The sequence below is a fragment of the Corvus kubaryi genome, unplaced genomic scaffold (genome assembly GCF_017639235.1).
Source record: "Corvus kubaryi isolate FWS band 111438036 unplaced genomic scaffold, C.kubaryi_AGA036_p1.0 37398, whole genome shotgun sequence".
NCBI lineage: Eukaryota > Metazoa > Chordata > Aves > Passeriformes > Corvidae > Corvus > Corvus kubaryi.
In genome coordinates this window covers 51,550,368-51,573,665 of record NW_024581137.1, presented here as the reverse complement: position 1 = coordinate 51,573,665, position 23,298 = coordinate 51,550,368, and the positions used below count along the sequence as shown (strand labels likewise).

Below are 23,298 nucleotides of genomic sequence, written 5' to 3'. Positions count from 1 at the left end.
GCTGGCAGCTCTCAGAAGGCAGCTCAGCCACCTGAACTCAAGGCTCAGGCGCTCAGTGGGGACCCTCTCCCCAAACGCATCTGCTTCTCCAAGTGCTCCCCCAACAAAATCCAAACTGGGAACAGCATCAGTCAGTGGAAGCATCAGCAGCACTTTTTTTTTTTTGCAGCTTTAAAAGTGGCCTGGGCTGTTGTGGCTCATGACAGAGAAATGCCTCACGCTGCCCAAGTTGCCTTGCAGTGAGCAAAGTGAGGATGAGGCGCCCTTTCTTACGGGGTGGGTGGGCAGAGGTGTCACTCCTGCATGCCAGTGGCAGCTCCACACCTCAGTTCTCTCTTGGAAAGAAAATCCCTGGAAATAAACCAGTGGAAGCTGTGGCAGCATTGGGGCAGGAAAACAGTAATTTTCCTCATATTTAAAAGAGAAAGAATCGAGCATCCTCACTTGTATCAGTAATAGTGTGACCAGCAGGACCAGGGCAGTGATAGTCCCCCCTGTATTCACCACTGGTGACACCACACCTCAAATCCTGTGTTCAGTTTTGGGCCCTCACTACAAGAAAGACACTGAGGCAACGGAGGGGGCGAAGGATCTGGAGCACGACTCCTATGGGGAGAGGCTGAGGGAGCTGGGGGTGTTCAGCCTGGAGAAAAGGAGCTTGGGGGGACCTTATCGCTCTCTACAACCACCTGAAAGGAGGCTGTAGCCAGGTAGGGATCGGTCTCTTCTCCCAAGCAGCAAGCCATAGGAAAAGTCAAAACGGCCTCAAGCTGTGCCAAGGGAAGTTTAGATTGGATATTAGGAAAAATTCCTGCACCGAAAGGGCTGCCAAGCACTGGAACAGGCTGCCCAGGGCAGTGGTGGAGTCACCATCCCTGGAGGTGCTTAAAAGGCGCGTAGATGTGTCACTGAGGGACGTGGCTGAGTGCTGGGCTGGGGGTAAGGGTTGGACCCGGAGATCCCAAAGGTCTTTTCCAAGCGGAGCGATCCCGGACGCGCGCGCTGCCCGCAGTGGCGAGGGACGGGCGGCAGAGGGCGGCAGAGGCCGCGCTGAGAGCGGGGACACGGACAGGGACACGGACAGGAATGGACACGGACACGGACACGGACACGGACAGGGATATGGACAGGGACAGGGACAGGGACAGGGACAGGGACAGGGACAGGGACAGGGGCAGGAACAGGGACACGGACACGGACACGGACATGGACATGGACAGGGGCAGGAATAGGGACACGGACACGGACACGGACACGGACACGGACAGAGACACGGACAGGGACACGGACACGGACAGAGACAGGAACACGGACACGGACACGGACAGGGACAGGGACACGGACAGGGACACGGACACGGACACGGACACGGACACGGACAGGGACACGGGCACGGACAGGGACAGGGACAGGGACACGGACACGGACAGGAACAGGGACACGGACAGGGGCAGGGACAGGGACACGGACACGGACACGGACACGGACAGGGACGTGGACATGGACACGGAGAGGGGCAGGAACAGGGACACGGACAGGGACAGGGACACGGACACGGACACGGACACGGTCACGGACACGGACACGGACATGGACACGGAGAGGGGAAGGAACAGGGACACGGACACGGACACGGACACGGACAGGGACACGGACAGGGACAGGGACACGGACAGGGACAGGGACACGGACACGGACAGGGACAGGGACACGGGCACGGACAGGGACAGGGACACGGACACGGACAGGAACAGGGACACGGACAGGGGCAGGGACAGGGACACAGGCACGGACACGGACAGGGACACGGACACGGACACGGACAGGGACAGGGACACGGACACGGACACGGACACGGACATGGACACGGAGAGGGGCAGGAACAGGGACACGGACACGGACGCGGACACGGACACGGACAGGGGCAGGGACAGGGACAGGGACAGGGACATGGACATGGACAGGGACACGGACACGGACAGGGACAGGGACACGGACACGGACATGGACACGGACAGGGACAGGGACAGGGACACGGACACGGACAGGGACAGGGACAGGGACACAGGCACGGACACGGACAGGGACACGGACACGGACAGGAATGGACACGGACACGGACACGGACAGGGACACGGGCACGGATACGGACACGGACCGGGACAGAGACACGGACACAGACACGGGCACGGACAGGAATGGACACGGACACGGGCACGGACATGGACAGGGACACGGACACGGACAGGGACACGGACACGGGCACGGGCACGGACAAGGACACGGACACGGTCACGGACACGGGCACGGACAGGGACACGGACACGGTCACGGACACGGGCGCGGACACGGACACGGACGTGAAGACAGCCACGGACACCACGGGAACTCCGGGATCCGCCCTGTCCCTCCCGGCACGAGGTGTCCCCGGGACACACTGCGCTCCGGCCGCCGCCGGACAGCTGGCCAGGACCTTGTCACTGCCTGGCTTTTCCCTTCTCGCCCCGCAGCCGCTGTTTCGGGAGCGCATGTTGGGGATGCCGCCCTGGAGGGCACCGGGACTGCGGGCGCGGAGGGCGAGCGCTGGGAGCCAGGAGGGACAGAGGGTGCAGCAGGTGTGGTGGCTGTGACACCTCCCGGTTCAAAGTGACAACAGTGACAGAAATCCTGCGCTTTCACCTCTTCCTTTCCCGTCACACGCTGTTACGGGTTACAGAAGTACTGCACAGGAATTCAGGACCCAGGCTCTGGGCTGCTGGGTCCCCCTTGTGCTGGCCTTAGTTCTTCAGGGACCCACAATGACCCTTCCCTTTCCAGCCCAGATGTGTTGATGCTGTGGGTCACCCTTTGTGAGGGGTCTGGTCAAGGGCTCAGCTCAGTGCTCTGATTTGCTGCCCTTACTGCATAGCATTGCCTTTCTGAGAGCTGATATCCAAACTGATTTCCTATTTCTGTGACTCTTTCAATCCTCTCATAAAATAAAAAGTAGAAAACACATCTCAGTCAAGGGAGGGGGGACAAATGAAGAGACTTTCACAGGTGTCTGTCACTGAAACTCCAAAGGCAATGGGGTGCTAAGCACAAATCCGGGTATCCCCCCCAAAGACATTTCCATGGAGGTGATCACATAGCTCAGTGACCATTGCAATGAAAAACTGTTGAATTAATAATTCCTTTTACTGTTACCTTTCTTCCCAAGAAACAGGTTTGAATTACATGTTGGAGTCACTGTTTAATCCAGCTCCATTTGCCTGATCAGTGCTGGTTTTGGAGTGGATCCTTTCCTCCTGTGGGTAATCGGGGAATCACCTCCAGCAGCCTCTATGCACTTCCTGGCTCATCAGAATGATCCCAGCTGCACCACATCCAGTGTTATAGCCTATACTCTAAGTAATAAACAACTACTTCAGTTAATAAAAATTCTGGATGACTCTGAAGACTGAAGAGCCCTTCCTCTCTACCAACGGGAGGACTAACACGGGACGAGATACTTGCAGACAGTATTTTTCATTTTCTTCTTTAGGTTGAATGTGTGCCATCAGCTTTTTACTCATTTTCATAAGAAGAAGTCAGATGAGCCTGGATTCAGATTGCCAGAAGTTTTGGGGAACCCAAGCTGTCTCTGAATCCCAAAAAAAGCAAACCATTGCAGTGACCCAGATGCTGCTATCCCTCAAGGTGCAGGGATCACTTAGAGAGCCCAGATCTGAAGTGATGCTCTGCAAAGATGCTCCTCTTCCTAGACAGGATGAATCCACAACTTTCTGAAGCCATAAGTGCCAGCTATTTCCACCAGTCCTGGAATGATTCCTTCATTGTGATGCTCATTCTTGTGAAAGTTATCTTATAGTTTGAGTAAGCCTAATTCATGGCATTAACTATAAATTGCAACTCCCTTTATATTCATTTTCTTCTCTCCCATTTTCATTTCACGGATATATTTTGTTAGGAGATGCTGCTCTTGTGGCTCTCAGCATCCTCACAGCTACCAAACTGCTTCTTGAAGCAGAACTCCTTAAAGTTATAAAAACTCAGTTTAAGGAAACCATGATGTGGCCTGAAGCATCTTCATAAAAGACTAAGAGCAATCTGTGAAGCACATCAGCAGTACATTTGTATGGGTAAAACTACATATGAATATGTTTTTAATGTTTTATTCATAGCTGCATCGCACTGATAAATTATAGGGTACAAACTGTGTGACAAGACATAATTAGGAGCACTACTTATTTTAATTAAGGTGTATTATTAGATATAGTATTCCAGATCCCCAGAGGTGCAGCAATAGCTCTCTGAAGGGATGTATGCAAAACATCCTCTCATCATACAAGAAATCTGCTTCCATGTGCTGTAATTCCTGTGCAAAACGTACTCACAGAGGAAAACAACCACCTCTTGTGAGAGCTTAGGAAATCCTGCTTTGCTGGTGAACATGAGAAGTGGAGTTTCAAGGGGAGAGTGTTGCTGCAACTCAGGGACTGAACAAGTGGCAGGAGAGACTCTCAGCTTCTGACGTAATCCATGTTGATGGTGACAAAGTTTTGCTGCTTGGTGTCGTGAGGACATCTCTTGCTGGCTGCAGATGCTTTGTCTGGGCTGGCAGCAGGCATCCCTTCGAATGCATGTTCCCTGCAGGTGAACAGGTGAGTTTTCCAGTGTTTCTTTCCCAGGTTGAGAGGACACAGTTGTATCTGCTCATCTTTTACAGGTGTCAGACAGAACTTCTGCCCGACACAGGCTGAGCTCAGAGCTGTCACCTGGGGACAGCAGACACTCTAGATGGTGCTTTTGTTTCCTGCTGTTGAACAGGTAAAGAAGCAGATAAAGGAAAAACTTTGCACTCCAAAGTCTACCCAGCCACACGTCTGGCTTTCTGCCTGCCCTGGGTGCTGCTTCCTGCATCCTTGGCTGGATTGCAGCGGCATCCCTGGGGTTGGCAGCTGCAGCCCTGCCCTCACCCTGGACCCATCTGCCTCCCAGTGCTGAGGCTGCTCCTGGGACAAGGAACCACCCAGCACAAGGCATTTCCTCAGGCAACACCACTTTCATATGAAATGATACCAGGCCAGCTTAGGTAAGACATCATTTACAGGGAGAGGGAATAGCTAAAAATGGAACAGTGACACCAAATGCTGAACTGGGACAATCTTTCTCCCCTCAACATGGATTGCTACATCCATATCTAGAAATCCTAAAGCCACAAAATGGATCTTGGAAGCAGGGATTGAGAGGAGCCTGCCATTGGGCAAACAGGGTGAATCAGGACCCTGACAGGCAGCACCCTCCTGCTGTTTCTGCAGAAGAGCTGGGTCTCACCATCCTGGTTTCTGCCCATGATCAGATGACTTTGAGATGTCACGCTGGGATGATGAGACTTCTCCTGGAGCGGGCAAGGACTTGGGGTTTTTTAACAATATTTCAAACAGCCTGTCATTTTAAGCCACTGTGGGAAAGATGCAGGAGTTAATCACCATTTCCATGAGTGGAAAAAAGATGACAAGAACTACCTCTAGAGAAAGTTTCCATCCCTGAAGGCCAGAAACACTGATTCCTGTCTCTTTGCAAGGAACATCAGAACAAAGGAGACCTCTGAATTTTAATGCATGCTTCTGCATGTGATTAAGCCCCTGTGAGAAGATGGCAGCAGCGCTGCTGCCTGTATGGACCATTGGAAATTCGTGTTGGCAGGGGAATGAGAGGGCAAACAAAGGTCAGAGCAACATCCAGGATGTCCTTTACCATATCTGCTTTGCTCCCAGCTTTGCCTGAGCTCCACTCTGAAGTATTGCAGCAACACAGCCAGTGCAATTCCACCCCAGCACTGCTGCTCCAGCCCCTTTGCCATGATTTTTGGGCTTGATTTATGAGTGAGGAAGAAGGAGCTGCCAAGAGCAGCCATCCAGTCGTCATCTTTGTTCCACTCTCATGTCTGTCCTTACTGTTTTCTTACAAATGTGGGTACTGAGGGGCCAGGCTGACCAGCCTAGCGTGAAGGCTCCCCACACCAGACACACAATCTCATATTATCTTTGTTCCCTCACCTTTAAAAGCTGATCTGATTAATTAGATTCAAAAACCACAGGTATCTGCCAGGTAGGTGCTGGTGCCTGGGAGGGAGGCTCGGCTGGATGCAGGTCGAGGCAAGGTGATCTGTAGAGTCATTCTTGAGTGAAATAAACAGCAGAAGAGGGTGGCTGAGCTGCACTCCAGGTGTGCAGCCACAGCCCAGCCTAGGCAGTGTCTGATTGTGTGAGAGGCTGCAAAGGGTTGGCAACAAACAGCATGAGGGCACAGGCAGATGGGAGCAGGGATTCATCCCTTGGGCCATCCTGAGAGTAGGGATTAGGCCTAAAGAGAAGTGTTCTGGTAAACAGGAATAATTTTCTGTGTTATGCTGACAAAAACAGGAATAATTTTCTGTGTTATGCTGACAACACATCTACTCCAACTTTCAGCTCATTCCACTTCTATTAACACTAAACCAGGGATAAAAAAAAAAAATGCCACCAAGAATATACAGGTCAGAGCTGTAAAGTGTGAGCATCTGTCCCTGCTTTTACGCCGAGGGTTTCTCTAGGGCAAGGGGAATCCCACAGATCCGTGAGAGGAGGCTGCTCCTCAGCTCCCCAGCTCCCACACCTCTGGTGAGAGCACGTGGCCTTCCCTGGCTCCATCTCCTCCTCTAACAAAGAGACCAAAACCAATTGCACTGGAAAAGGGAAGCTGAGTGAAGGCAGTCCATATTAAATGTGCTGCTCATTAAACAGAAAGGCGTTTCACGGCCACCTACGCAGATGCACGCATCGCAATTATCTTTATAAATTCTAAATCAAAGCAAATTAGCAGCCTAGTGCCAAGCAATAAACATGATTTGATTAGGTATTCCATACCCAGGGTACAGCAGGATTTTATTTTTCTTTAAGCACTCAATTACCATCATGATCCCGTGTTCTGTGTGTTATGAAGAGCTCACTGCCTTGTGTGACAGCTCAGTTCACAGGGGCAGCTTTCAAAGCTCTCCTTTTGCCCTGGGACAACTGAGCGGATGCTAAGATCACAAGAGCTGGCAGCTCTGCAGCTCACTGTGCCTTGGGTGGCACTGCCATTGTCAGCTCCAGCTCCTGGAGTCACCAAGGGCAAGGCCCTGTTCCTGAGCCAGGGAAGCCCCCAGAATCAATACAGAACCAATGGAGGGATTGAGAGCAGTCCTGCTAAGAAGGACCTGGGGACAGGGGGGGTTGAAAAATTGGACATGACCTTGCAGTGTTCACTGGCAGCCCAGAAAGTCAACATATCCTGGGATGCATCACAAGCAGCATGGACAGCATGTTGAGGGAGGGGATTCTCCCTCTCTGCTCTGTCCTCATGAGATCCCTCCTGCGTGCTGCATCCAGCTCCGGGGCTCCCATCACAAGATCTGGACCTGTTGAGGCTCTCCTGTGAAGAGCTGAAGAAACTTTTTATGCTGAGGGCAGTGAGGCACTGGAACAAATTATCTAGAGAAGCTGTGGATGCCCCATCCCTAGGAGCATTGGATGCAGTTTGGAGCAGCCTGCTCCCTTCCAACTCAAACCATTCCATTATTCTAAAATTCTACGATTCACAAAATCCTTAGTTCTCCATTTCTTATTTGAAAACATGTTTCTATACCTGTGGCTGATAAGAAAACTTGAAAATATGCTTAAAGCTCAAGCCTTCCAAAATTAGATGGCAAAAATATGTTTTAAATGTCCTAAATCTCAAATCATGCTGGATCCCAAGCTCTCTGGGGTGGCAAAAGCAAGTGCTGGTGTTCACATCACTCAAGTGAAACACATAATTTCAGAGGTCCTTGCACAGACAACCCCTCCTCCATGATGCTGCCAGATCAACAGAGAGGACAAAGGGTCTAGAGGAACTTTGCTGTGACTTTCTGCATCACTAAGGTCATGGGTTTGTGCTCAAAAGCTGTATAGCAGCCGAAATCAAACATGAGAGACAAGGATGTCAGCACACAAATGTCTCAACAGTTCAATATGCAGCATTAGATAAATGTTTAATGCTCATTAGCATTAAATAAATATATTCTTACAGGAGGGACACTTCTGTCGAGCAAACATCACACACTTAAAGTTGTTGTGATGGTGGGTATTTAAACAGTAAATCTCTTACAAACTTGTCTGTAAAGGGCTTGTTTCTCACCGGCTTTCAATTCACTCCAAAAGTAATGCAGGAGATGAACATCGGGAACACAGGGTTCTGCCAGGCTGCAGAGCCCAACAAAGTCAACAAACAAAACAAACCAGCATTAGAAGACTCATTACAGTCATGCCAGAGCAATCCATGATGTCCTAAAGAAAAACCCTCTTGTGCTTGGTGCTGCCTTTAACAGTGTTTGGTCACACTTGTGCATGAGAAGCACCAAGCCCAACACGATGAGCACAGCTGGGAGGAGAGGTGGGGTGTAGGTGACAGATGTGCTGCAGTTCCCATCCTCATTCCCAACGGGAGCATCCTTGCCCTTGCCAGGACCACAAACTACAAATGATTCTGTTTTCCTTATAAGAAGCCATAGGACCCTGAGACTGCAGCCCATTTTGCTGAGAAAGCAGCACTCTGGTGTGATGTGTACTTGGTGACGCTCTCTTGCCTCTGTTTATTGTCACCTGTTTTTAAAAGGGTCCTTTGGTGCCTATTTGTGCAGGAGGAGCTGCAAGTAATGATTGTGATGGAAACCTCTGCCACATGTGTGTTAACAGGTACTTTATCCCTCCCAGAACCTGCAGTTGTGGGGGACAGAGGTGTCATTTTCAGACGCCAGGAATGTGTTTGGAAAAGGAACATGCGGCAAGCACTCATTCAGGACTTGCAGAACAGCACACAGCAACAGGCCACACTGATAAGGCTGTTGCTTCCTTCTTCCTTTCTTCAATATTTCCTTCTGTGCAGACACAATCACTGGCACTGTCACACAGATTCCCTGTCACATTAAAGCAGTTGCATGTCCTGTGCATTTTACAGGCAGAAGTGGGCCAGCTGTTAGTCTTTCTCTAAGTTACTAGGGTGAGTTTTCACCCTTGCTGGAACTGGGACTTGCTGCAAACCGGCAGAGCATGGACTTGCAAGACAAGTCAGCAACAAAACAAGAGGACTGGCGCTGTGCATTTGCAGCCACAAAACACACATTTTGGAACAAAATTGCCATGGTGGGTAAAAATTAACCGGGAGTAGTGAGTGGAGTTAATGCAAGAGGCTGGGAGCAGGTGGCTGTGGCTCTACCCAGGTTGCTCATTGTCAGGCTGTGTCTGCTACCTGGGTAACCCCGGCTCTGGTGCTTTAGGGTGGGTGTAAGTTTGGTGACAATCACAAGAGGTCAGTACAGCTACTCCCATGTTTTCATGTTAAACATACGTTTTCATTCCCCAGGGTCTGAAGTTACCTGGACTTTCTTCACTGGATTCAGCAGTTAAAGGGCAAAATCCAGAGAGTGCAACTCAGTTCTTGCTGATGTGTTAAATTCTCTCCATATGGCACAAAGGGGTATTACTGCTTTCCTAAAAACCCGGGGAGCTATACTCACCACAGCAAAGCAAATCAGTCTTTCTGCAGAAAGAAGTAAAGCAAAGCAGCATTGGCTGCAACAGCTCTTTCTACCTCCTTTGTCATTTCCAAATTTGAAGAGCAGAGAAGCCCAGGAACCATGTTTTTTCCACTATGAAACATAACCCAGTGCCAGCTGGTGCTCGGTATGGTCATTTCCCAAAGCAGAAGAAATTGATTTAAATCTTTAGAGGTAGAAAAAGAGCTGTTTCTGCCCTTGTATTTCCCATGCTGAGCTTAAAAATTTTATAGGATGGTACTATCAAACCTGTAATTTTTCTGACAGTCCTTTGAAGGACATACTTATCCTTCCACTTCTGCCCCTCTTTTTTCTTACCTTGAGAGGATGCTTAGGACAGAAACTTCACCTGTGCTCAGTAAGGGCTCCACGGCCATTTGCAGCTTCTGTGTGGAGGGAGGGTGATGAATTTCTACAGGTCTGTGTAACTGAAGGTTAAACAATTTATAACATCAGTTAGATCCCCTAAATAAATGACTGAACTACCCTGAAGTGCTGCATGATGTGCTCATGATGTTGTTAAGAGGTGCAACAGGGAGGAGGTGGTAAGTTAGCACTTATGCCTAGTGTAGTTTTTGAGGAAAAAATAAACTTCAAAAGGTTCTCTCCTTGTTTTTTCAGAGTTTGGATAAACTGCAAGACTTCTGCAGTGTTTCAGCAGTTACAAAGTGTTGCTGCTGCAAAACTGGAAATGAGAATTCCCATTTCAGTTTCCCCACAGTGAGCACATTTGATTATAGTGGTTTTGTTTCTGTTTTGTTTTCTCAATTAGTTTTATATCAGTTACTTTATTATTTGATACTTTAATAATTCATTTTGCCTTCCTAGTCAAACAGCCCCAAGCTAGTTTCATTAAAATCGAGTTTCTTGCAATATACTTCAATTTAAATGGAACAATTTACTAATTTGTCAGCTCCCAGAGGCTCCTAGACTTACAAAATCCCCCCGACACACCCCATTTTTTGGGCAGAGTACATTTTCTTTCATTGTCCAGAGGCACTAACATGAAGTTTCCACTCTTGCTTGCTATTATCCCTGCATCTCTTTCAAAGCAAGCAAGGCCATGCCTCCCTGGGACGCTCAGCTGTTCCAAGTGCAGGCTGAGGACCAGAGACTGAGTTCTTGGGAGCCATCTCAGCCCACCCCCTCACATCTCCTGTATTCCCTGCCCTTGCTATTGAGCTCAACATTTCATTTAGCTCTTAGAACTTTCTTGGTTCTCAGAAAGCCCCTGTGTCTCACATCCATGTGAGAATGGGGTTTATAATGGCTCTGTAAATAGTTCATCACTCAACATGATCTGCAGAGAGAGGCACAGCAGCTCCAGCCCCCGAGCAGGGTTTGTTCTCTCGCTGTATTGCTGACGAGTGACTGATGTTCCCAGGGCTTCACACAGCCCCCAGCTCGCCCTGTGCTGCAAGGGATGATGTCAGCTAATCAGATGATGTCACCAGATAAAATAGAGGAGTTTCCAATCACAAAACCTTTCCTCCAGGTGCACACATAACTCAGAGCTTGGCCACTTTGATCATCTCTTCTAGGAAGATATTCTCTCTCCTTGTAAAGCAGTTTACAAACATTCTTTTCTTCTACCTACCAGGATGAAGAGAGATATTTCTTTAATAACTGGACTTTACTATATCATCTGTCCCATGGAAGTAGAAATGAAATTCACAATACAAAACTTCTTGGGATGGTAAGAGAGGAAATGAAGCTGTATCAGTCACTGTGGATCAAGAGGAAAAGGCTCCATAAAACCAACATGTTGAGATATTCATTGCAAAGAAACTCTGGAGAATCTGCTTGTGAGCAAACTGCTCGATTTCCACTCCAGAACTGTGCCATGACCCCATGTTCACGTGAGAAACAGCCAAGTTGAAGAGCACAGACGGAAATGAGAACTGCTGCTCATGCTGCAGATAGCAGCCTGGAGGGGTTAGAGGCCAAGGACACAAAATATATTGCTTTTAATGCCCTAAGCAGCACTTTTGATATGCTGGATAGCTTTTATACCGTGCTGGCTGCTCTGTCAGAAAGATGGTGGCTTTGGGGAGGCCAGGTAAAAAAGTCTACAGCCCAACAGCAGCTAGAGAGTCTGGAGAGTTAAATTAATGGCTAGTGCAGCCTTCCCTAGGCACAGAGGAAAAAGGAGCCAGGGGTAAAAGCAGAGTAGGAAGCACTGGACTGACAACACGCTCACTGCGTGAGAAGCAAGGTGCTGCTTTTGGCAGGGAGGTGTCTCACTCCATCCAGGTAGAGTTACGTGGGTTTGTTGTGTTTGAAACTCTCCTGGAAAGGCGACTTAAATACAACTTGGACCACAGCTCCTCTGAGTTCTCCCCTTAGGTGATGTGAGCTGTAACTGTCCAGCCCCTCAGCTAAAGGATGCTGGAAGAGGAAGGACATGCCTGTGTTTTGATCCCTCCCTTTTTCTTCCAGTGCGTTTCAGTCCCATCTGCAGAGTCTCTCCACAAACCTGCACCTGTCTGCAGGACCTGTGTGGCTCCAGCCACACCCAGGTTTGAACGCGGCCGAGTCACCACTGAAGGGCTCTGTGGATGCACTTTCCCAGGTGAGCAGCAGAACGCCACTGCAGACAGAACCAAGCTGGTTTATGTCACATCTGTCACGGCCTCGGAGCTCCCAGCCCAGACAGAGCTCGGTAACTTTTTAACCCCTCCTGACTCATCTGCAATTCAGATTTCTCCGGGCTGGCCTGTTGGCTCCAGTCTGCCTCTCTCCATGCTGGGCTGCAAGCCGCAATTGTCACATGAAAAATCACACTCTTCTCTCCCTCTCTCCTTTGAAAATATTTCATTGCTTTAACTGAACACAAGAAAACTCTGAGCTGCTTTAAAGTACATACTTTTTTTCAGAGGGCTCCTCTGGGGAAGGCTGCCTGACTGCCTGCTCTTACCACTGAGCTCCTCTTCCTTCCCTCTGCTCCAGCCTGGCCTCTGGAAGGCTGGTGGGCTCCAGTTCTTTTAGGCCCCAAGGGTTAATCCAGCCTTCACAAATACAGTTCAAATACTTACTTTTTCAGACAAAGACATTTCTCTATCTTCTCTCACAAAGTCCCTTTGTACTGCAGGAAGGGACTGTATTACCTAGTAATTGTCAATAAAAAGCTGTGAATTTATCGAGTTTAAATATCAAATCCCAAAAGCTGTGCAAATGGTGAGGATGTGTATTTGCTTATTGAAGTATTTGCAGTATCTGTAAGGGGACAATTCCTGTCACCAGAAAGGACTGTGCATTTGCCCACAACACTACAAGTTAAATGGAATTAAGTGAGGAGGATTTGTCCTATAAAGACACAAAAAGCAGGGAAGGAAACTTGTTTCATCTCTGATGTAACTGCCTCACTTAAAGTCCTTTGGTTGACATACTAATAAAATAAGGCCTCTTGAGCTTAAAATACTTTTTTTCCCCCCCTTTTTGGTGTCACTTGCTACAAGGACAAACCCACTCAAAGCTGTCTGATCTGGGGTGCTCCCTGTTATTGATGCTTCCTCCATGGCAAACACGGCCTGGTCTCTGACAAAACACTGCTCAAGGATCAGAGAAACTTACCCTCTTGGTAAGGGTGGGACTATTTTCCCCAGCATCCCTCACTTTTCACACGTGTTTGCATTCATACTACGCAGGTTAAAATTCCCACTGAAGAGCTCATCTCCTGAGGGCTCAGTCCTCCAGGGAAAGCTCCCATATCCCGCTGAGGAAGCTTCTCAAGCATGCCTGTCCCTTGGGAGGAGTCTCTTGTGCTTCAAGAAAAGCAGGTAAGAGCCAGACTCTGCTGGGTGGCATGTGAGGATGAAACGAGCATCACCAGCCACTCGTGGAACAATCAATTTTCTGAATAAGTACAAAGATGATTTATTTATTTTCTTGAGGGTACCAAAATACAGAAACAAAATGCCCAGAGGTTGTGGCATCTCCATCCTTTGAGATACTGAACATTTAACCTCCAGAGGTCTACTCCAGATGTATTTCTGCAAATCCACTCCACAATTCTGCTTGATGACTCACAGCAAAGAAGGCTGCATAGTAACAAGTGGAGACCATGTCTGTTTGACTTCCAATATATCCCTAACCGATGGAATGACTTTGCTATTAGACATGTTCTTCATTTACCTTTAAATAACTACTTTATCAGAACGGGTTTTCTACAAAACACAAGTTTGTATTATGGACCTTTTGCTTCTGCAAGCAACTAAATGACAACATGCAAAGGTACTTTTTTTTTTTCCCCCTGAATACAGAGGACAGGATCAAATGAACACTTGAGTATTACAACTTTCCACTAAGGAAAAAGCATGTTCATAACAGCAATGCTGTATCAGAATACTCCATCAAACCCTTTCTCTATCACTGATCACATGCACAGTAACATCTGTGCAAGCCAGTTGGCTCTGGACAGCTCCTGTGGTTCTTGAAAGACTACTTCTTGGCAGGTTGTGTTTTTCACTCTAATTGAAAGGTTAATCAAATAAGTCATACTTGTATGTTGGCTAAATAAACACACTGTCTTCACTGATGATGAAACAGATGCATTACCACTCATGTTTCCCATGGGGTTCATTTGTTCCATGATCACATTTGGTTTTCTTCAAGCTTCTCTATGCAGTATCTGACAGCATTTTGGAGAGTTTTCGTAAGGAAATTTACCTTGCAGATGCTATTGCATTCGTATCTTAACTCTTAACAGTTTCTGGTAAAGGTATTACATATCCTCAACATTGCTTCACTGTGGAAAATGTGGAGGAAGCCAATACTACAAAAGGCTGAGAACTCTCAGTGAGCACAAATGCATTATGGAGCAGAGCAGTCTATGCTGCTGAGGCTGAGACTGCCAACACATCCAAACCCAGTTTCCCTCTGCCTCTCCCTCAGCGAGGCTCTCATCTTGCACCAAGCTGTTGTAGCAGCTCTCTTTAGCTTCTAGGACCCAGTCCTGCAAGGTCATGTGCCTTGAGTCTGATTCTGTGCACAACTGAGCTGACCCCTGACACATGCGTGTCTCTCTGAAAGCAGCATTTACATTTGATAGGACAACACATCATTGATAAGGCAGGCAGAACTCTTGGTGAATGCACAACAGGTACAAAATATGCATTCAAGTAAAGTTTTGTGTACCACAACATTGCCACGCATCCAAAAGCTGCAACAGCTGATATTTGTTTTAAAGGAAAAGGCACTCAAGAATCTTCCTGCAACTTGGTAATGAGAACAATGAAAAAAATCTCAAACCATACAAAGATTAACACAGATTTAGATCATTTCAATATTACATTCTTAAGTGGGGAAAAAAGGTGCATTTATTTCTCCATTAAAAACAGTATTCACACAGTATATTATAACATTCTTTACGCTGGGATTACCTTTATTTATCTTCTGTGTTCTAAAAGGTTTAGATAACTAAACTACTTTGTTGAACTGTTAGAGATGTGTCTCTGCAGGGCTCTTTAAGCCAGGTTTCAGAGATGTTCTGTCCCTCCACTGACAGTAAAGGGAGATCAGACTTGCCAGGTCTCCGTGTCTGAACAATATAAGTCATTTGCACAACAACTCATCAACCAACAATTAACTTCCACTCCAGTCCCTCCTTCGTTTTTACTATTTTTAAAAGTTAAAGCATAAAATCATGTCATCAATTTCCAGCCTTAGGTCTCCACATTACAGACCTCCTTAATGTGTCTTGTAAAAGGAAACTGCACTTTGGAGAGCTGAACATCACATCAAGAAAAAACACAGACCTCTGACATAAGTAAATGGCATTTGTGAAGAAGTATCATTTCCTCCCATTCTGTACCACACCTCTTTAACCTTTCACTCACTACAAACCATGGTGACCAAAGTGCAACATTCTCATTTATCCCATTTTGCCACCTTACCAGAAGTCCCGCTGGTAGAAATTTTACCATTCCTGTGATCCTCACATAGCCCCCTACTGCTCCCAAAAGAAAAGCCAAACACAGGAGCAGGTCAGGACATGGATACAGCTGAGGAACCAGAGCCAGCAATAAAAGGCAACAGGCGCACGCTGACCTCTGAGGGACCTCACTCATCTTGACATTTCCTACCAGTGGCTTCTTACAGCAGCAATTTGTCATTCACTTAAGCACTTTGTTCAATTGAGGCAGTGGGAGAAAGGCAACAGAATCAGTAAACCCAAGCACCAGCAGGATTTACACTTTAAGCCACAGCACAAAAGAGATTTGGAATCAGTCATTTCCCTGATAGGGGAGTACTGATACTCACTTGTCCGTATAGCAGCAGAGCTGAATTGTCTTGCTGATCAGACAAAAAAAAATGCTTTTAGGATCAGTTTTTTATCTACTGAAATCTAAACTGATAAAAATGGTCAAATCAGATTATTAGAACTGTGTGTGTTGCAGGAAATACAACTGAATATAGATTCGGGAGACTCTTTTTATAATATTTATTTAGTAAAACTCACTATACAAACAAAAAGTTATCACAACAGTGTAATATGCAGGGTTATAGTTTCTCCTTCCTTCAAGCTGCTTCTCAGCTTCAGTAAAAACACATATATACATTTACAATGATTTCCCTTTGAAGCACTGGGATTCATATATTAAAACATACCTGGTAAAATAAGCTTAAAATAATTTCACATTGCTTGAAAAAGATTTGAGTAATTTACTCTTACCACAGTGCCATTGTTGCACAGTATTCAAAAAAATGAACGACCACTAAAATATAGAGTAAAACATTTAAAAGTACATTTATTTCAAATGTGGGCAAAATATCAATATAAAAGAAAATAGAGTATAAGAAATAAAAATAAAGTACAAAACATTTTCATCTTCAACATCCATAATTTAATAGATAGCAAGCCCTTTTATTTTTACATCCAAATTACACTTTTGGCTGAAGTACCATAATTTATTTTAAAACGCTTAAAAATGGGCTCATCATGATACCTAAAGTGGGCTCTTTTAAAATGGTAGTATAATACAAAACATAGTAAATTATGTTTCAGCATAATAAAATTACACATCCTAAAAAAGATGCAGTTTATTTTTGCTTTCCTGCTTTAAACTGCTCATCATCCCTAGGAAAACAGCTGGAAAACAGCGTCCACAGGAAGTTCTAGTTGCTTTGTACAATGGCTGAACAGCTAGATATAGTGCTCCAAGGATTCCGGAGCAGTAAGGCATTTTACTATCCATCAAGTAAATTTATATGTAAGCTTGTTAAGAAAGAACAACTGTAAGAAATGACAGCTTCTATAAAAAACATGCATAAAGACATAGAGGCCTTGCTGGTCCCTCCACTGCATTTATCCAACAGGCTCTATAATCTTCAGTAAAAAGCTATTTTCCTCATCTGAAAGTAACTTGTGCCAAGTATTTTCCTTAGTGACAAGGTTTTTTTCCATTATCTAATAGGCTACTATTTACTAATTTATTTAATATTCACTAATATTTACTACTCCTTTGTGACCACCCTGCCTCCCTCCTCCCCTGAAGTATTTCCCATCAAAAAGTAATTCCATGTTGAATTTAAGCTAGGTTTTTGGGTGTTAAACTACCCTCCTATCAAGTAAACATTACATAACCTAAAAAACTACAATTAATTAGTTCCTAACTAAGAAAAACTTTTAGTAAACCATACTCCCCCTAAGCAGCAGAATGTCTTTACACAAAAGGATATGATTCATAATCCAGTGTTTGAGTAAGTACTCCAGTCAGGACAAACTCAGCATTGTGGACATCTGGAAATATCAAAATTCATACAGTTCACACCCTACACAGAAATTCTGCCTCATTCTGCAGGTGTCAGGAGGGGCTGTTCTGGACCTTTGTGGCCTTCATGCAAGGATGTGCAGGGGTGTCACCCCACCACTACCAGGGCCCTACAATCAGCCCTTACACCTGACACTGCACAGACCACACTTGTCCATTCCTACTCCTGTTAATAATTAGCACCTATTGGGGCATTGCACTAAAGTAAAAATACCTAAAGTGAAAAACCCCAACTCACTTGATGAATACTGAGATGGTGCCCTGGTTTCAATATGGATACAGTTCATTTCTTAGTAGCTGGTACAGGGCTGTGTTTTGCATTTAGGATGAGGATAATGTTGATAGCACACTGATGCTTTAGCTGTTGTTAAGCAGTGCTTACCCTAAGTCAAGGACTTCTCAGCTTCCCGTGCTCTGCCATCAAACAAGTGCACAAGGAGCCAGGAAGGGGCATGGCCAGGACAGCTGACCCCAACTGGCCAGAGCGATATTCCACACCACAGAACACCATGCCCAGTATATCAACAGAGAGCAACTGGCTGGGAGCCACTGCTCACTGCTCAGGGATGGGCTGGGCACTGGCCAGGGGGTAGTGAGCAATTGTGTTATACATCATTTGTATCTCTTGGGTTTTACTCCTCTCTCTTTCATTACTATTATTACAATTTTTATTATTAAGCATGTTGTTGCTACTGTCATTAGTATTAACAGTATATTATCTTATTTCAGTTATTAAAGTCTTCTATCTCAACCCATGAGGTTTACTTTTTTTCTAATTCTCTTCCCCTCCAGTGTTGTGGTGGCAGAAGCCAGGGTGTGGTATTGAGCTGCCTTTTGGGCTTAAACCACAGAACACAGGAACTTTGCCTAAACAGGACTAAAACCCCAAGGTCCAGCCTAACCTTCCAAAAATTTATGATGACCTGCCTATAAAATAACTATTAAAAATGTCCAGCAAGCAGCTGTTTCAAATTTCTCCGTGGTTTGCAGGATAGTCCATGTGTCCCTCTATTATCTGAAACCTTCAAATGATCTCTGTATTTGTATAATAATAATTGTAAAATAAGAAAAAAAAATCAAAATAACAGCTATACTGTTGAAAAGACAATAAAGGTTATACGTACCTATGCCTCGTGCGAAATATTCTCGACATAAATGAAGGTCATTTTCACAGGAAATCAAGATTATCTCTGGCAAACTCTAAAGGAAAGAAACTAATGGTAAGCTCAGAAGAACATGGTAAGGTATTATCAATAAATTTTAGAAAGCAACACTCAACACACTTTATTCTGCTTATGCTCCATGAGTTTTCGAAAAGAAGGTTGTTTAGATAATACTTTTCCTCCTGCGCACTCCACAATAGCTTTCATGGTGGAAAGACTGGGACAAATTCCAGGTGTAATGTAAAAATATTTTCCCTAAAAAGAGAAAAGGAAGAAGAAGAAAAAACATTATTTTGTTAACTGATTTCTGCAACACATGAAGTTTTAATGTCATGTGACACTTCTTTTATACAACAGGGCAGGCTTTGTAAGCTGGGGTCGGGTTTATGGACACAGATTCATCAGTTGATGAGTTGTCCTTAATTACTGCTGATGTTTTCCCCCGGAGGGGCAAATCCACAATTCTGATAAATTTGAACAGTTCAGGTGTGCCTATTTCCACAGCTGTAAAATAACAACTGCAGCTTGGTAAAACACGTAAGCTCCTTGCTTCTTTGAGCACAGCGACATCTCAAGTGTTACAAAAGAACTTTCATCTTTTAATTAACAGCCAATTTATTACTTCCTGACAAAAATTATTCTACTACTTGACTGAGATAGGTGATCGGATCACAAAGTAGATTATCTCTGTTAATCAGCTAGGAATAGAAAACCAGAAAACACCTTGCTATTTGGTCTGCAAAACGGAGAGCAAAATGTACCATTTAGACATAACAGAAGACATAGATTCTTATTCATTACAGGTTGAAAAAATACCTGTTTTAGGTGGTTTACCTCAATAAACAGTCTGTAATTCAGTTAGGCTGAAGAATCTTTAGCAACTCACATCTCCAGATACCTCTCTGCACTGTAATGTAATTTTAACCAGAGGCACGAAAACATCTTGCACCATCCTAGCAAACAGCCTGGTGGAAAGTGCAGTCTCCAAGGAGAATCATACTACAACTCCCTGAGGCTGAAGGGCAAACTCACTCTCAGACTCCCATTTTTATGGGCAAGTGCTCTGACTATGAGGCTGGTGCAAAAAAGAAAAGAGAAAAGAAAGAAAAGAAAGTCCCCTCTGTAAGTGGCTTTTTACAAGTAACAACGGTGTTCTAAATTTTGGCAGGGAATAAATATATTAAATGTGTTTTGTTAACATCTACAGGATCCAGTCATTCAGAGGGCTTACATCCACCCCCAGTGATGCTTAAGCAGGAAATAGCCATAAAGTCAGAAAGAAAATTTATAATAAATGTTTCATGCTATATACCAGTCTCCTCTACTGCTTTCAGCTATAAAACCTGTGGTCCCAATGCTGAAAAAATCAGGTTGAAAAACTCCAAGTGTTTAAATGCTGTGTTAAACTGCATACCTTGAACAGTGGAGCTACTTGTGCTCTCTTTAGAGACTCCTCTAAACTAAAGCAGAAAAGCACCTCAGCTTCAGCATCTCTGAGCACAAAGTTCTGCTCATCTGAAAAAGAAAGACTGATGATGTGGCACACAAAACACAAACATCCACAGGACCCAGGGTGGAATCTGAGCAGAACATCTTGATGGCAGAGTGGTTCTGAATGGCAAACACCTACTATAATTTAACAAGATTACAATACCCCCTTCCATTAGGCTTCTTACAGTGATGACCCCAAATTACTTGCAGAATTAAACTATGTTTTACAACTTGCATACCTAGCAACATCACTGTTCCATCAAGTCCCTTTTTCTAACTTATTGGAGAAACTTGCAAATTTTTATTTGATTCTCTGCAAACAAAGGAGCAAAATGATCAAGAAGGAGGATTAAGTTTAAAGTAAAATTATTATGACCACTTAAGGGAGCCCAGAAAATGTCTTCAAGTCCTCACACCGTCTTAACAGAAAGAACTTTCCATCTGTTTCACTTGTCCTGTTACTCAGCCAATTTTTCATTTTTTATTAGGGATGGAATTTCAGTCTTTACCTTTCCACAAAAGCTATGTCAAACACATTTCTAAATCCAATACCCCTAAGTCTAAAGACCAAAACAAAAAAATTATACAGAGAAAAAATTGGTCTTTCCAAGGACAATTCTGACAACTTGCAAGAGACAGAGTAAATACTCTTCCAAAAGGCAAAAGAAACAATTAAGACAATTTTTGTAAACAATTGCCATATTTTCCAACATTGTAGCAGGTACAAAACTGGAGCCAGCCCATTAGCTACAAATCAACCTAATTTCAGTAAGCGAACACTTCCAGTACTAGATCACAACAGTCATCCTTAGTGCCCCAACTTTCTTCATCTTCTAAGAGTTTTCAAATGAATCAATTTCTCAGTTCACTGATGCTGAAGTAAACAAATTGCCTTCTTAGGATTTATAAAAATGTTTGCTGGTTTATTAGTTAATTATTCATAGATTCAAGTCTTTATGGTGGTTAGCCAGCGATGTTATACATTTTCTTCTTACAAATAAATTCTATAAAAAGCACAAAATAATAATAAACCAAATAATCACCCTTTCAGAAAGGGTGAATTAAAAAATAATGCAGCCACAGGTAAAAATCTACAAAATGGCTACACAAGAAAAAAATACAATACCTAACAACATCCAGTCATTTAATCACCCTAAAGCAAACTTTTAAAGCATGCTTTTCTTTCATTTAAGGGGAAGAAACTGTATTAAAACAAATGAAAACTAAATGAAACAAAATGTTCTGCTGAAAGAGAACTTGATTTTTAAAAAAAAGCCCCACATAATTCTTGTGACAGCTTTGCTTAACCATACTAACACAACCTTCTAACTCAAGTGGAATACAAACTAGCTGCTAATATCATTATTTAAAAACTTAGCAAATTATTCTTTACGAGGTGTGAACAACGATAGACTTGCTGTAGAACTAAAATTTCTGCTTTCAAAAGCTGAACTCTTTAGAAAATTGGTAAGAAACACTGAAAACAGAAGACAAAACAACAAAGTATATTTAAATATGCTTGTCAATGAACATTTATTTTACCATAGGAATTGATACTAATTTAACTTACCAACAAATTTCTGGCATTTGAAACACTCTTCTAACCACTCTGGAGTTACTATGTGCTTGACTACAGAAATTGCTGTCAGGAACTTGACAGTTCGGGTCACTTTACTGGCAATTAGATGGGTACATTTCTGGGCAGAGTCTGCTACTTCACCTCCAAGGATATACAGTTTCTGGAAGTTGGACAAAACACAAATCACAATGGAATAGTTGTTAAAAAAATGGAGGAAAAAAAGAAACTAACTATCATAACATCACCATCAAATAAAACTAAGCTACTAATGAAATAATAAATATAGATTTCTGTATTACAGTCATTCCTTTACTAAGGATTAATTCTGACAGAATTTACAACCAGTGAAAATCCAAGTATTTCCAGACATAAATATCACCTGGCAAGATTGAAAAGTATTCCCTGCTTCTGCAGTTTTTTGATTTTGGGTTGTGCTTTTTTTAAGCAAGGAACTAACTGTAAGATACAAATTACATTTTTTTTTCAGTGAAATGGGATATTAAATTTTAATTAAGCAATAATAAGAGTATATAATAATTTTGGTCTTTTCTAGGGAAGGTGCAGTACACACTGCAGCTACAGCAAACTTGATTTTGCTAGGCTTTTCTTTAAAGAGAAAAGTATCTCATGAAAAACACATATTCCACATGCATTTTTGATGATACTGAGCAACTATTCCCTTCTCCTTGGTTTAAACTAGCTCCTCACAGTTGCTATCTTATCAATTAAACCACTCATTATCTGAAGGAATGAGTAACACAATGAATTAGCTGGTGAGGCAGATCAGATTACCACAGGTGCTAAAGAGTGCTCTCCTCAAAAAAATTTCTAGAATGAAAAAATACTTGGACAGCTTTAGTAACTATGCACCCTGGACTTCTGATTAAGACAAACATTTTGCACAAATAAATAAAACCCACACCAGTATCTATAAGCGTGAATATTTAACAGACTAGGGTGATTTTATGACATGAATCCTTGGGAGTCTCTAAGCAAGAAAGCCTAAGGGGTGGGTTAGAAGGCCTAAGAGGAATCGGCAGCCCTGTGCACTCTACTGCTCTGATAATGATGAACACGTAGGACACACATGGACAGTGTTTATAGCTCTTCTTTACCATGCTCTGATGGTTTGCATCAAGATGACCCATGAAAGTATTACTCAATGACACTGAACCTCTCCACTATTTACTTCCTTCCTGGTATGTGTAAACACCCTGTGAACAGTACATTGTACCCCTCTGCAAGACAAAGGCTGCTGTTTCTATGTTCACCTCAAACACTTCCACCTGTGAGGGCAGATCACGCAAGATTTCCACTCTGATGTGGAAGAAACGCTTTCGGCATAGAGGTACAAAGATCACCCCTCCATCTCAAGAAGACGAGAAGTATCCAGCCCCAGTTAGGTATCCAAACTCTGCAGTTTTGACAGCATCAGTGCTGACAGGTTTCCATTCAACTTCACAAGCTTTGAGGCTGAAGTTGAATGTTTTTTTACTTGTGAGCCACAGCTGTTACCAAGACAGATTCTCTATATAATTAACCGGGTACCAACGTGACAGAAGATGAGAAGTTCACACTGGACCTTTATGGGATACACTGAAAAACATTTTATGTACCAAAATATTTAATATCAAGCTTCAAATGCATACACGGCAAGGGAAAAAAAAACCTCTGAAGTTGAACCACTTTAAAAAC

At 44.2% G+C, this 23,298-nt stretch overlaps 1 protein-coding gene across 2 annotated transcripts in view; it reads right to left on the bottom strand.

Annotated features, from left to right (window-relative positions):
* Nucleotides 1–16,026: 16,026 nt before the first annotated feature.
* PAXIP1 (PAX interacting protein 1) overlaps nt 16,027–23,298 on the bottom strand; it is a 32,818-nt gene continuing 25,546 nt past the window's right edge. For both annotated transcript variants that reach the window (XM_042043594.1, XM_042043595.1), the window contains exons 16-21: nt 21,595–21,763; nt 19,948–20,048; nt 18,654–18,788; nt 18,495–18,570; nt 17,279–17,339; nt 16,027–16,809 (exon numbers count right to left, since the gene is read on the bottom strand). In XM_042043594.1, coding sequence (XP_041899528.1) covers nt 16,794–16,809; nt 17,279–17,339; nt 18,495–18,570; nt 18,654–18,788; nt 19,948–20,048; nt 21,595–21,763 — 558 coding nt within the window. In that variant the 3' untranslated portion in view covers nt 16,027–16,793. The remainder of the gene's footprint in view (nt 16,810–17,278; nt 17,340–18,494; nt 18,571–18,653; nt 18,789–19,947; nt 20,049–21,594; nt 21,764–23,298) is intronic.